At 44.0% G+C, this 12,798-nt stretch overlaps 1 protein-coding gene across 1 annotated transcript in view; it reads right to left on the bottom strand.

Annotated features, from left to right (window-relative positions):
* The window catches only part of LEMD3 (LEM domain containing 3), a 48,004-nt gene extending 39,491 nt beyond the window's left edge, over positions 1-8,513 (bottom strand). Inside the window, exon 1 of the mRNA XM_009563503.2 lies at positions 7,069-8,513. Within this exon, the coding sequence (XP_009561798.2) occupies positions 7,069-8,446 (1,378 nt within the window). The 5' untranslated portion in view covers positions 8,447-8,513. The remainder of the gene's footprint in view (positions 1-7,068) is intronic.
* Between the last annotated feature and the right edge of the window lie 4,285 nt (positions 8,514-12,798).

Here is a 12,798-nt window from a genome sequence, read left to right as displayed (position 1 = left end):
CCTCTGCAAAACACCAGACATAACAGCACATCTCCAACAAACTAGGCCAAATACAGGCACCACATTTGCTTGTTTCACATTTAGCATGCACCCACACTCACTTGCTCCACAGTAGACTGCACACACACAGCGGAACAGAGAAACACCACTAAATGGTGTTGTGGTATGTACAGCACAGTAGAAGGGAACAGGCATCTATGATAAGAATGCAAGAGAAAAGGAGCTAACAAAATCAAAGTACAGTATTTTGGGGCCGTAATATTTTTCCTAATTACAAATGCTACCTCCAGTTGGAGATAGCTTTCTTGTTCATTCCATAGTATCTTTAAGTAATCCAAACATACCTGATACAATCTTCCATCTCCATTATCCACATTCATCTTCAACTCCACCAGCTGGGCTTAGCAGCTTAATGAGCTGACAGACTTATAAAGAATCCCTAAAGTTTCTAGGAAAGAATGCTAGCAATATCTCAGACTAGAGATCTGTGAACCCAAAGCCTGGATCAAAAATCTGTAGAAATTTTAACACAACATCAAAGAGGCATCTTATCTGAACAGTCAGCTGTACAAAGAGGTCATACCTGCATGGAGTCAAAGCATAGAGTTTATTTTGCTGTTCCCCATTTTCTACGACAGCACACTGAAAACTGCAAAGCCTTTGTGTCACCAGTTTTGTTCAAGAAGTTGATGTTTCTTCATATATTTACAATGGAACTCAACATCAGATGTTATATAAACTGGAACAAACCTCCTACACAGAAGCAATCTATACGAGATCAGCCTTACATCACGCAATGGTTCTTCTATCCATCCTTGTGTCCCCTAGCATGCTTCTTTCCATCAGTATCTCTGCCCCTCTTCCAAGTTTTTCTAAATCAGAATTCCTCAATGGACAGAAACCATCAAGGCTACTTTGATCAGTGGCAGAGTTATGCCATGTCCTCATTTATCGTAATAAGAGCAAAGGCATTGCCATCCTCTCCCACAACTACACCTACTAGCAGCAATAGTAGGAGCCAAGAAAGCACAGAGATACTGAAGTTCTTAGCAAACATGCAAGTCCCATGAAAAATCACTTCCTTAATATACCTTTCACAATCTCTTAACCAGTAAACTTACTCCCCTCAACCTACCACAAAACACAACAGACAACTAATTTTACCAGAGAATACAAATACCCAGGAGAATTTTGAAGGCGTAAGGAATACATGCTGCTGTTTACAATGGACTCTGTGCTTCTCCACAGCAGTGAAACAGCATTTTCATGAACAATCGATGTGCTTGCTTAATTTACTTGCCCAAGCTTTTTTTGTTAAGTGACCAAACAACTTTCTCAAAGAGCAGCTCCAGCCTGTTCACACGTTCATACTGTTTATGAAGCACAATTCTAAAAGCATGAGAGGAATCAATTTGGTATGACTCTAACACTCCTGCCAGCTGCATAAGCAATCAAGTCAAAGCTTTGCGACCTATTACTCCCAGTTGAAACAGATGTCAACAGGAGTTAAATGTATATATTTTTTTAGAAACACAGTTGGTCCTGTGGAATAGAAAGACTGGACGTCCGATTCTCATCTTGTATTGGGATCCTAAAATCCTAAATTTAAGTCCTTGAGTATTGTGAGGTCTTCATTAAAATATTTCCACCGCATCCATCAGCGATGCATGCATCTGTCCTAAGCAGAAAGAAATCTGTATTGCACTTCAACACTATTAGAGTTGGCAGAGGTTCTTAACAGAAGAAACACAAGCTTGCTCTTTGCTTCCACATTCTTCTTCTAGTATGCTGTGCTTTATTACCATGGAAGTTACAACCAGATATGCCTTCAGATCCTACATCACCCTTAATTTTCTCACATCAAAACCCAAATTTTCTTCTGAGAAAACTACCACGCACTATGGAATGGAGTGCAAACTTTTGGTTGGTTTCTTTCTTCTTTTTCTTGTGAAAAGATCTCCTGCCAGAGCTCTTCTGCATCCATGCTCCCTAGGCAAGTAATTTTAGTTTCAATTCCTCATCACTTGCTCCACAAAAAAAGCACAGCCTAAAGAGTAATGTTGAAAAATGTCATTATAAGAATATCTGAAGTCATGGCATAAGGAAAGTTTTGTGCACATCTGCAAATAGCAGCACATTTTAGGCATGAATGCCAAGTAATTTTGTTTTAAATATTCTGAACAAAGTATCAAACACCACTGTCTCCTTAAAACAGACATTGTGAAGTTGGACCACTTTTGTTTCAAGCACTGATAAACAATTTCCATACTTACACTTTTGCAGCAGACCTGCAGTACAAAGTAAATAGACTTTATTATCCTTTAGGAAGAATTAGAAGTTGTCAACTAAGATGAATGACTTCACATTATGCAACAATTACCTGGGCTTTCCTTACAAAGGTACAGTCATTTCAGATATGCCATGAGGAAGACCTAAAGAATTTAAAAACATCAAGAATCCTAAGGAAATCTAACTATTCTGCCTGGCTTTACCTCATAAAGGCAGCCTAGGGGTTTCTGATCTCCTGATGTTGATTCAAAACTCAAACCACAGAAGTAACATCAGCCACAGGAGAAATTAGTCTTTAAGATGCACATCAGGATTTTCTTTCGAATCACCTAAAAGAGAAATGCTTGCTAATTAGAGTTTAAAGCAATATACTTAAAGTGAAACAGAGCTATACACTAATACATCAACAGAAGAAGTTGTTATATTGTCAAGTCAGAGTATCAGCTGCAAAGCACAAGCAACATTAAATAGTCACACAACACAGGAACTCTCCAAATCTTTTGTTGCGTCCCTTTACTATCTTCTCTTTTACAAATATTTCTTATCCAAAATTCATTTTCTTCCACTGATGTCAACACTGTCAAGGAGACAGACTATTCTGAGAAGCTGATCTTTGAAGGCAAGCAGATTTGTAACAGTTATCTGTGAAATACCACATCACTTTAATAGTAATTTGCAGGCCTGTGAGCATAATAGTCATCATCTTGTCTTTTATACAGCAAGTCTAACTTCTCAACAATTAAGTTCCCTGCATAAAATTTCATAGTTTTAATGCCTGAGAGATTTAGAAGTCGAGAACAAAGGAACATCAATGGAACAGAATTAAACTCTTAGAATTGTGATTTGCATAAGCTTCCACTTGCAAGACACACAACTGCTAAGTCTCCTGAATTAACATTTCAAAAACACAAGCTGTAGCAAATATAGTAAGGATTATCCTCCTAGCAGTTGTTTTGTAACAAGTATCATAGAAAGATACAAATTACTAGCAAGACATGTCACTTTGGAAAGCCTCTCCTAATAGGAACTATTGTATTGAAGACCACCTACCCAAAAGTTTCAAGATTACTTTTATTTGTCCTTGTTTTTTGTTGCTACACCAAATCGCTCCCCTGGTAAAGTACTGGAACAGAAACAGAGCAACTTAAATGCAACCTATTTCAGGTTACAACCTTAAACAGCACCTGTACTAGTGTCCTCAGCTTTCAGAAAGTAAACCAAACCTGAACACAACACCTACTGGCCTGATATCATTATCAACTTCCCATGAAAAATAACTTCAGAAGTAACTCCCATCTCCACTTGAGATGCTCAGAGTTAAGATCACAAAACAAAACCAAAGAAGTCTGAAGAGATACCCAACTCTTCAGGGTGTGAAGAACCCTATCGGACAAAATTTTCCTGACAAAATACCCTGCTGGCTTGGGAAGAAGTCAATACAACTTCATGATATTTTGACTGCAGGTGCAAGCAGAGCAATGCTTTACAGCAAGAGCCACACAAATGAGGTTACCAGCACCAAGCCCAAACTGACCTTTCTTTTCACATACAACATTGTCAGAGATGGCAAGCACAATATGCATTTATGCATTAGTTGGTCTTTTATTTAAGCTTAAAGCGTAGTGCAATTTCAATGGTTTAAGATGCTTCAGGAAAAGCCCCATAGATATTTATCTGCATTTCAGACAGCAAATTGCATGTCTTCCCTTAAGTGACCATATGTAGTTTAGATATAGAACTAGCCCAATTCATATTTGTCTTTGAGCATTTTATGCCACATGTACAGAAAAACTAAAGCACTTAATAGCTATTTCTGAGCTCTGAATAAGAAATCATTCAAACACTATGCACGATCTAAGTGACAATCCTCTTCTGAAGTTTTCTGCTTACCATTTCTCCTCTACACTATTTCACCTGGCCTAAATTCAACCCCAACACTTACTTCTAAGTCTCCTCCATTACACACACCTCCCTCTGCTCTCCAATTACAGCCTGACAAACATTGTAATTGCTGATATTAGGTGTATTTGGTGATAAATATTTTTCAATGTCACATGCACAATATCACTGTACTTTGATTTGATTTCATTTTAGTTAATGAACAATTAAAACAACCAAAATTAAGTTCATTGTGCATCATTCCCTGCAAAATTAAAATATGCCACCTATATTTACAAATAATTGCCTTTTTTATTTTCTCACAGTAACTATATTAGAGCTGCATATAGTGCAAATCCATTGAAACCTAAAATCTTTTATAACAGTTTGAAGACAAAAATAACTGAGTTTTTCCACATTCAGATCACACTCAGCCAACAGAATCTTACCTACAGCCATCCAAAAGACAAAAAAACTCAGTACTCAATCACCTAACTGTAAGGTTGTTTCTTGAAATACATTATTTTTAATAAAAACCTATGAATCAGTTCTGCTTCTACACAGAAAACAGATGATACACCCACACAAGCATTAAGAGCCAAAGGACTCACTCAGACAATGCTAAAGCTTAGAGAAGCATCTAAGCATCAGTCTTTAGTGGCTCACCTCGTTTGTTTTCACCTGTTCTACAGGCCTAACATTTTTGTTGCACATGGCCATTTGAGAAGTAGGAATTTAACAAGCACATGCTGAGTGTATGGGCAAGGTGATTCCCTGTTTGGGCAAGGTGATTCCCTGTTTGTTCCCACGTTACTTGAAAGATGACCTGCTCCTCTTCCTATCTAAGGATTAAGCCACAAAGAACTCCTGTTCACTTCTTCAATAGGGCCCTATTCCCCCTGTTCCCATTTGTCATGTTGCAAAGCCCCAGGGTTGTGAGGAAGGAGACAGATGAAATGCGAACTTTACTGCCAGAACAACTCTTCGGGAAATCCACTTTCAGGAGTTCCATTGAAAAGAGAACTAACAGGAACAGATCAAGAACTGTCTTAACTGAACTACCAAGCGACACAAGGCTACCAGACCTTTGCCTGAGCAGCCTAACCTAAGCATAAGTGCAGAAGAGAACAATTTTCCCTATATATCAGTTCCAGCTGCATTAACTTTTCAAGAGCAATATACTCAACACACTGATCCCACATGCTGTATAGTAAACATTCACACACTCAAAATGAAGCTTTCTTCCAAGGCAAAAGTTCAGAATCTACTTCTTTTCACACATTCAGCTTTACCAGTCAGCATGGAAGGCACGTTTTAACTCAACCACTGAAGCTGACATTCAGAAAGTCTACCTCCAGTAGGCTAGCAGACCTTCTCTCCTACTAAAACCATCAGATTCCAAGACTAGAAAAAAAACCAAAAAACGACAGCACATTAGTAGGAATACAGAGCTTATCAGTACATAAGAAAATGTATGTATGTCTCTAGCAGTCATGGCCAGAAGTTAACCGCAGAATATGAGTATGAGTAGTCCCAGTCACACTATACAGTATCTAATTTTAGCGCATCTGTGTGTCTTCACTGCCTCTCCAAAAAATGAGGCTGAACAGTAGTTAAGAGCCACGTGGACAGCAATGAAACCACTGCAAATGCTTAAGTCTTTGCTGCTACTGTCCTTCCTAAACACTAAACCCTTCACTCCCCCTGCCCACTAGCACAAAACAGAGTTAATAACTGTTCTGCTACCTTAATGTAATGAAGAGCATTCGGGGGGAGGGGGGAACAAACAGCCCATGCTGCTATTTCTGCCCTGTAACATCTAGCAGATCCCAATCTTACAGTGAGACCACTCCTTACATGGCACTGTACACGTGCCCACACACAGGTATATAAATCCTCTACTATCGATACAAAGAAATATATGCACGTGCATTCACCCCACACATCTTCCTCAATCGTTTGAAGAAAAATGCAAGTCCCTAAAGACCTTCTAATGCTCTCATGTCCCCAAACTATCTTCATGCACAATATTTTTGTTGCTCCTAATGCGAAATTAAGACAGCAATGACATGATTTTTCTTTCCGATGTTACAATCTCCACTGTCCCTTTCAGAGCAGCCAAGAACTGAATTAGCATGAATCACCACCCTTAGGTGGTATGTTTCCATTTTCAGATGCTTTGTGAATAGAAAATGGTAGTTTCTAAATCCATTCCAAGAAGTTACTTTCACATACTAAAGCAGCTCCCAAGTAATTCAAGATTTTAAAAAAAAAAAAGAAGGCTCTAAAGTTCAAACTAAAGCACAACAGTATTTCATGCATAAACATACTCTGAACTAAATTTAGAAAAAAAAAAGCACTTAATAGAAAACAACACACAACAGGACCAGCATTCACTGCACAAAGTTTGTTGGAGCATGTAACATCACCTCAACTTAGCATACTTTTCAAGCTGCACTATGCTTTATTACCAAACAACTACAGTCAAATCTCAGCAGCGGCAGGAATCCCAGGTTATCTAAACGTGCATGTTTACTTCTCTCAGATTCGCATAAAGCCGTACCTCGTCAAATGGCTATTAACCATGCATCTGCTATATGGAACAAAACATATGAAATTGTTTTGTAAAGAATTCATGCTAGAACACAAGGCATCAACAGATTACAGCATGGAATGCCAGAAGTTGAGCTTAGCCTCAAATGCCTTGCAAGTTTATTACACCAGCTTGTGAGGTATTATACTTAAAAGACAATTTCTCTGTGCTCCATCCTATACAGATAATGATACCAACGTGGAACCCAGAACCGCTCAGTAAGGGATGTCTGGGAATGCAAAGGTGAATTAACAGTTGTATATCCAGTTGCAGAAAGAAACTGCTCTTACCCTTCACCTAATACTTACTGTTGGCTCCCACATCCTCAGCTACTCCAGAACCTCTCATTCTCAGGTATGTGAATCCCAGTATCAGAAAGAACAAGCATGCAGCAGTTAAGAGGAACATGGACAGGTAATGTGCACTGAAGCCTCCAGTGGTGGATACCTCCTCTCTCTTGAACTGTTGGAGAAGCTCCTCCTCGGGTTCGGAGAGATTCTTCTTGTAGGTATTTTTCAGGTAGGTATGATTTGAACCCGTATGATTGGAGTGGTTGAGTCTAAGGGAGGATGCGGTTCCACCCGGAGGAAGGCTGTTAGCAGCCGAATAGATCCTGGATTCAGCATTATAGCTACCAGAAGCACCGCCGAGAACGTGATTATTGGTCGTTTTCCTAATGGTGCCTGGAGGGTCAGCGATTTTACTGCTATCCACGTCCGTGAGCGGTGGCGGCAGCAGCAATCCCGAGGGGGCTTTCTTAGACAGGCCAACGCGGTATCTGGGGCTGGGAGGACTACAGTCCAGATTCTCACACCCGCCTCCTCCTGCCGCCGCCGTCTCCTCCTCCCGGTTCCTGCCCCTGTCTAGACTCCCGGCAGCCGCCGCCTCCGCCCTGTCATTCGTTACGACTCCAGCGGCTCCGCAGCCCCCGCCAGCCCTCTCTTGGCCCGTCTCCATCGCGCCGGCTGCGGCGCATTTGCCGGTTATGAATGGAGCGGGAGACTTGCCGAGGCTTCGCCGGGGCCGGCGACCCACCGCCCCCTCCTTCGGTCCCCGCTGCTCGGCCCTCGCCTCCGAGTCCGAGTCCGAGTACTTGTCCGCGCCGTACGCGAGGAGCCGGTTACCGTTCACGGTCCGGTTCTTCCACCGCCGCCGATCGCTCTCCTCCTCCTCCTCCTCTTCCTCCTCGTCGTCCTCCCCTCCTCCCTGGGCGCCGTCCCCGGGCTCCTTCCCCGCTCTCCGCGCCCACCACGCCCCGGGCTTGCGGCGGGCGGGCTCCCCGGGGGCAGCGCCGCCGCCCGGCCCGCGGGAGAGGGGCGAGCCCCGCTCCCTCCTGCCGCCGGCCTGGCCCCGGGGGCCGCTTTCCGCGTCCGATTCGTCCGAGCTGAAGCCTAGCAGGACTTTGCCGCCGGGGGACGCCGCTCGGCTCCGCCCGCTCCCGACCAAGCACGGGTGCTCGGCGCCCCCCGCGCCCGCCGCTCCGGCCCCCGCAGTATTGTTGTTGCTGTTCCGGGTCTTGTTGGCGGCGGCGGCGCCGCGGGCCCCGGCGCGCTCCTCCTCGCGCAGCTTCTTCAGTTTCTTCAGGTAGACGGGCCGGGTGCTCTCGGTGACCGGCCCCGGGGAGAAGCCGAAGCGCCTCAACTCCGAGAAGAGCTCCTCGTCCGTGAGCTGCGCGGCCGCCGCCATTTTCCTCCGCGCGCGCCCCCCCGACCCCTCCCCTCTCGCGCGCGGCGCTTCCGACCCACGCGCCCCGCCGCGCCGCGCGCCCCGCCGGAACTGACGCGTGCGCACTCGGCTGTGGCCTAGACCTGTCTGTCACCCCGCGGCCAGACGGGAGGGGGCGGGGCCGAGCGGCGCCGCCGGGGCCGAACCGCACCTCCCCCCGCCCAGGAGCGGCGAGCGCCGGCGCGAGCGAGGCAGAGGCCAGCCGGGGCCGTGGGCAGCGGCGTCTCCTGCCATGCTAGGCTGCCCAGAGCCCTGTCCGACCTGGCCTTGGACACCTCCAGAGATGGGTCAGCCACAGCTTCCCTGGGCAACCTGGGCCTCACTGCTCTCGTGGTGAAGAAATTCCTCATGTCCAATCTGAATCCGCCCCTCTCCAGTTTATACCCATTCCCCCTCGTCCTATCACTACAAGCCTTTGTAAACAGTCTCTCCTCAGCTTTCCTGGAGCCCCTTCAGGTACTGGAAGATGCTATAGGGTCTCCATGGAGCCTTCTCCAGGCTGAACAACCCCAAGTCTCTCAGCCTGATCTCATATGGGAGGTGCTCCAGCCCTCTGATCATCTTCGTAGCCCTCCTCTGGACCCATTCCAACAGCTCCACATCCTTCATATGTTGAGGATTCCAGAACTGGACACAATACTCCAGGTGGGGTCTCACAAGAGAGGAATAGAGGGACAGAATCACTTCCCTCACCATGCTTCTTTTGATGCAGCCCAGGATGTTGTCAGCTGCCTGGACTGTGAACGCACATTGCCAGCTCATGTCAAGCTTCTGATCAACTAGCACGAAGTCCCTCTGCAGGGCTGCTCCTAATCACATCATCCACCATACTGTATTGAAACCAGGGATTGCCCTGACCCAGGTGTTGAACCTTGCACTTGGCTTTAGGAAGGCAGATCCAGTCAGAATCACCCTGTAAATAGGTGTTAAAATGGAATATCTGATTATTTGGGGAGCAGCTGCAGTAAAGAGTGTCAGACTGAACACCAAGCCTCTTTTACAGGTTGACAAATTTTGTAAAATTTTTTTTAAAATAAACAAAAAACCCCAAAACCAACCCCTCCAGTTTACAAATGTAGCCTGACAATGGCTGAAGAAATCCAAAGAGCTCACATGCACACCTTGCTTGGGCCCTTCCCACAGCAGTGAGCACAATGTGCGCTTCCACGGATGCACTAGGTGAACTTCGCTCTTTTGGAAGTCCAGCATCAGCACATCCCAGTGGTGAGGAGACTGATACAGTGTAATGGCACAAAGGATGTGGGAAGCTGCACCCTCAGTCACTGACTGACCACCACTCGTTAAATTTGCAATTGCCTGGATGCATTTTGCTCTTTTCTTTGGGAAAACACAGTCTTTCAGTACATTGCAGTTGAAATTATCTGTCTAACTATGTACAGAAATGGGTGCTCATCAAAATGTTTGTGACAATATAAAAGGATGTCATACTGGCATTTCTCAGAGTGTGAGGCGTGCATTGATTGACCCTTCTGGATTGTTCCTTCAGCCACAGTGCTGACAGGCCTCATTCAGAGGCTTCAAAATCACCCTCTAACCTGTGTGCGTCTGTCTATCTATCCTGAACAAGAAAACACTAGTCTTACCTACCATGTCATCAGTGCAGGAGGCTGTTTCCATTTCAATGTAACTCTGACTGACCTTCTAATACCTCATGCAGAAGTGGTCCAAAACCAGAAATCCAACTGCAGGAACAGTTGTACATTCCCCCATCACAGGCTGCAACAGTGAGGATAGTGTGGATGTGCCCTGCTAATGACAAAACTGAAGTTGCTAATCTTGTTATTGAGGAAAATCTGCAGAGCAGGAGTTAAAAGTACTGTGAGACAGCTACATGCTAATGATCAAGCCAGTCTACAGAGCTAGAAGAGTGACTTGAAGCCATCTTTCAGTGATGATGGTGATAATGATGATGATGATGATGAATGTTGATGACTAACTCCTGTACCCCACCCTCCATTTCTGACCAACCACACCTGGGAACAGGTGTCTCATTGTTCGTCTAAGCCTCCTTTAGCATGACTCTTCTAAGGTTGAGAAACATTAGACAAGGGTCTGTATTACTGGTGTGCTCCACATGGCATTACTGTGCACAGCCTCCTCCCTGTTTCCCTAGCAGAGGAGCCATTTCACATACAATAGTGTTGCAGATTGGAGCAATACACAGAACTCGAGCTGTAGGAAGATTACACTCAACATGAACTCTGTTGCACTTTAAACCACTAACATAAATTCATCTGCTTTGACCTATCTCCCAGTCTATAGTAGCTAATTTATATCCCAAATGCCATGAGAAATGCTTCCAACATTCCACTGCTCCTCCTCAGTGAGAAGCAACCCATGCCTTCCACCAGTGATTTGGGACGTGTGTTTGAATATGCCCCTCCAGGTTTGATGCTTACATGCGACTGCCTGTGACACTGGCTGAACCAGGAGAAGTTAGCCCCAGACCAGATGGTCTTCTGACAAGCACACTTCTGGCTAACACCCTCTTGGGTACCTTCCTTCTATGAGAAGAATGCATGCTGTCCTACAAGAGTGGAACATCCTGTGATCATAGGATCATAGAATGGTTTGGGTTGGAAGGGACCTTAAGATCATCCAGTTCCAACCCCTCTGCCATGGGCAGGGACATCCCACCAGATCAGGCTGCCCAAGGCCCCATCCAACCTGGCCTTGAACAACGCCAGGGATGAGGCAGCCACAACTTCCCTGGGCAACCTGTGCCGGTTCCTCACCACTCTCGTGGTGAAGAAATTCTTCCTTATGTCTAGTCTAAATCTGCCCCTCCGTAGTTTATACCCATTGCCCCTAGTCCCATCACTACAAGCCTTTGTGAACAGTCCCTCCCCAGCTTTCTTCATCTTACCAACGCAACTCATGTGTTCTGACTGTTTATTACAGCAAGGGCATGATTTAGTTTATGAAGCTATTTACTTAGCAGGAGTGCAGTAAATACTATAAATTGTTAACAATTGAATCATCTCCTGCAGAACGATAGTATGTGGATACACAGAACAGCTGACTGAAAAGTCTGCATATTCCAATTGATGCTTTAAAATCTGTGTGCCAAAATATTTTGAAATGTTTCAGAAATACGTCTTCTGGTTGATACCGAAGTAAAGATACTTCCACTACCAATTGAAAATTTCCATGTCTTTAATAGGATACATTAGTATCAATAATATCAATACTCATTAGTATCAGTACCTCCATGTAGTAAAATTTTTAAGTAGATACTGAATGTAGATACGTTTTTAAAGGTAAATGTTGACTGCAGGGAGTGTGGAGACTGTTCCTTATCAGTGTGTGATGACCTGCTATGACTGTGCAGTTCTTGTCACTAAAAACGAGCCATCTTAGTTCATAAATCTAAGACTTCATAAGGCAACAGGAACCCTTCTGCACTTAATACTTTGCCTTTTACATAACCTATACTGATCCCTAGAATAGTGTGTTCCCAGCTGGGTGTTCATCCTTGATCAGGTCATATCATTCCTGACTCACTTTATTATGTCTGTATGCCTGGGCACTGTCCATTTTAATGGGGCTGTTGGAGGCATTGCTGCTAACTCTGTATGTTGGAAAAATATCCACAAAGCAGAACTCTTAAGTCCTTAAGACTGGCTTAAAAAATGTATCTATTAAAAAAGGACAGTTTATTTACATATGAGCCTTTCATTACAATTTGATTTATGTGTTCAGTTCTTTTCTTATGAACCAGAAGGGCTAGGTATAATTATTTTAAAACCTGAACCCAAGTTGTCCAGCTCCTCAGGAACTGAGCTTAAAGAACAGTGTCAGCAATCAGAAGACAAGAGATTTCATGTTTAAGTGTGGCAAAGAATAATAATAAGAAAAAGCTAATAGGAAAAAACCAACAATAGAGACATGGGCTTTAGGGATAAAATAAAGAAATAATAGTGGCTAAACACTAATGCTTATTATGGTAGTCAAATTCTGCATTCCAGCCATTTTGGGGGGGAAGATAGCAGAAACATTGTAGTTACAGAGAGGCAAATGTATGAAATCATGAATGCAGATGAATGGTTGAGACACCCATCCTGAAGTTATTCAGAAGGAGTGGACCAATCTCATAAGTAGGACAGTATCAAAATGTCACTCAGCTGTCAGTCACTAGAACCTTCTTACCCTGTTATGTCTCAGAGTAATTATTGCTAGAAGACTACTGCATGCTGTGGATGACAGTTCTAAGTGTGTGACAAATCAGTTGTGTAATTCACTCCCTAAAGCATTGCAGTAGATTATATCTGAAGGGGTTTTTTTTGTTGTTG

Source organism: Cuculus canorus, chromosome 1, assembly GCF_017976375.1.
Source record: "Cuculus canorus isolate bCucCan1 chromosome 1, bCucCan1.pri, whole genome shotgun sequence".
NCBI classification, from domain to species: Eukaryota; Metazoa; Chordata; class Aves; order Cuculiformes; family Cuculidae; genus Cuculus; species Cuculus canorus.
The sequence above is the reverse complement of the archived record's forward strand: the minus strand, read 5'-3'. Positions and strand labels throughout refer to the sequence as shown.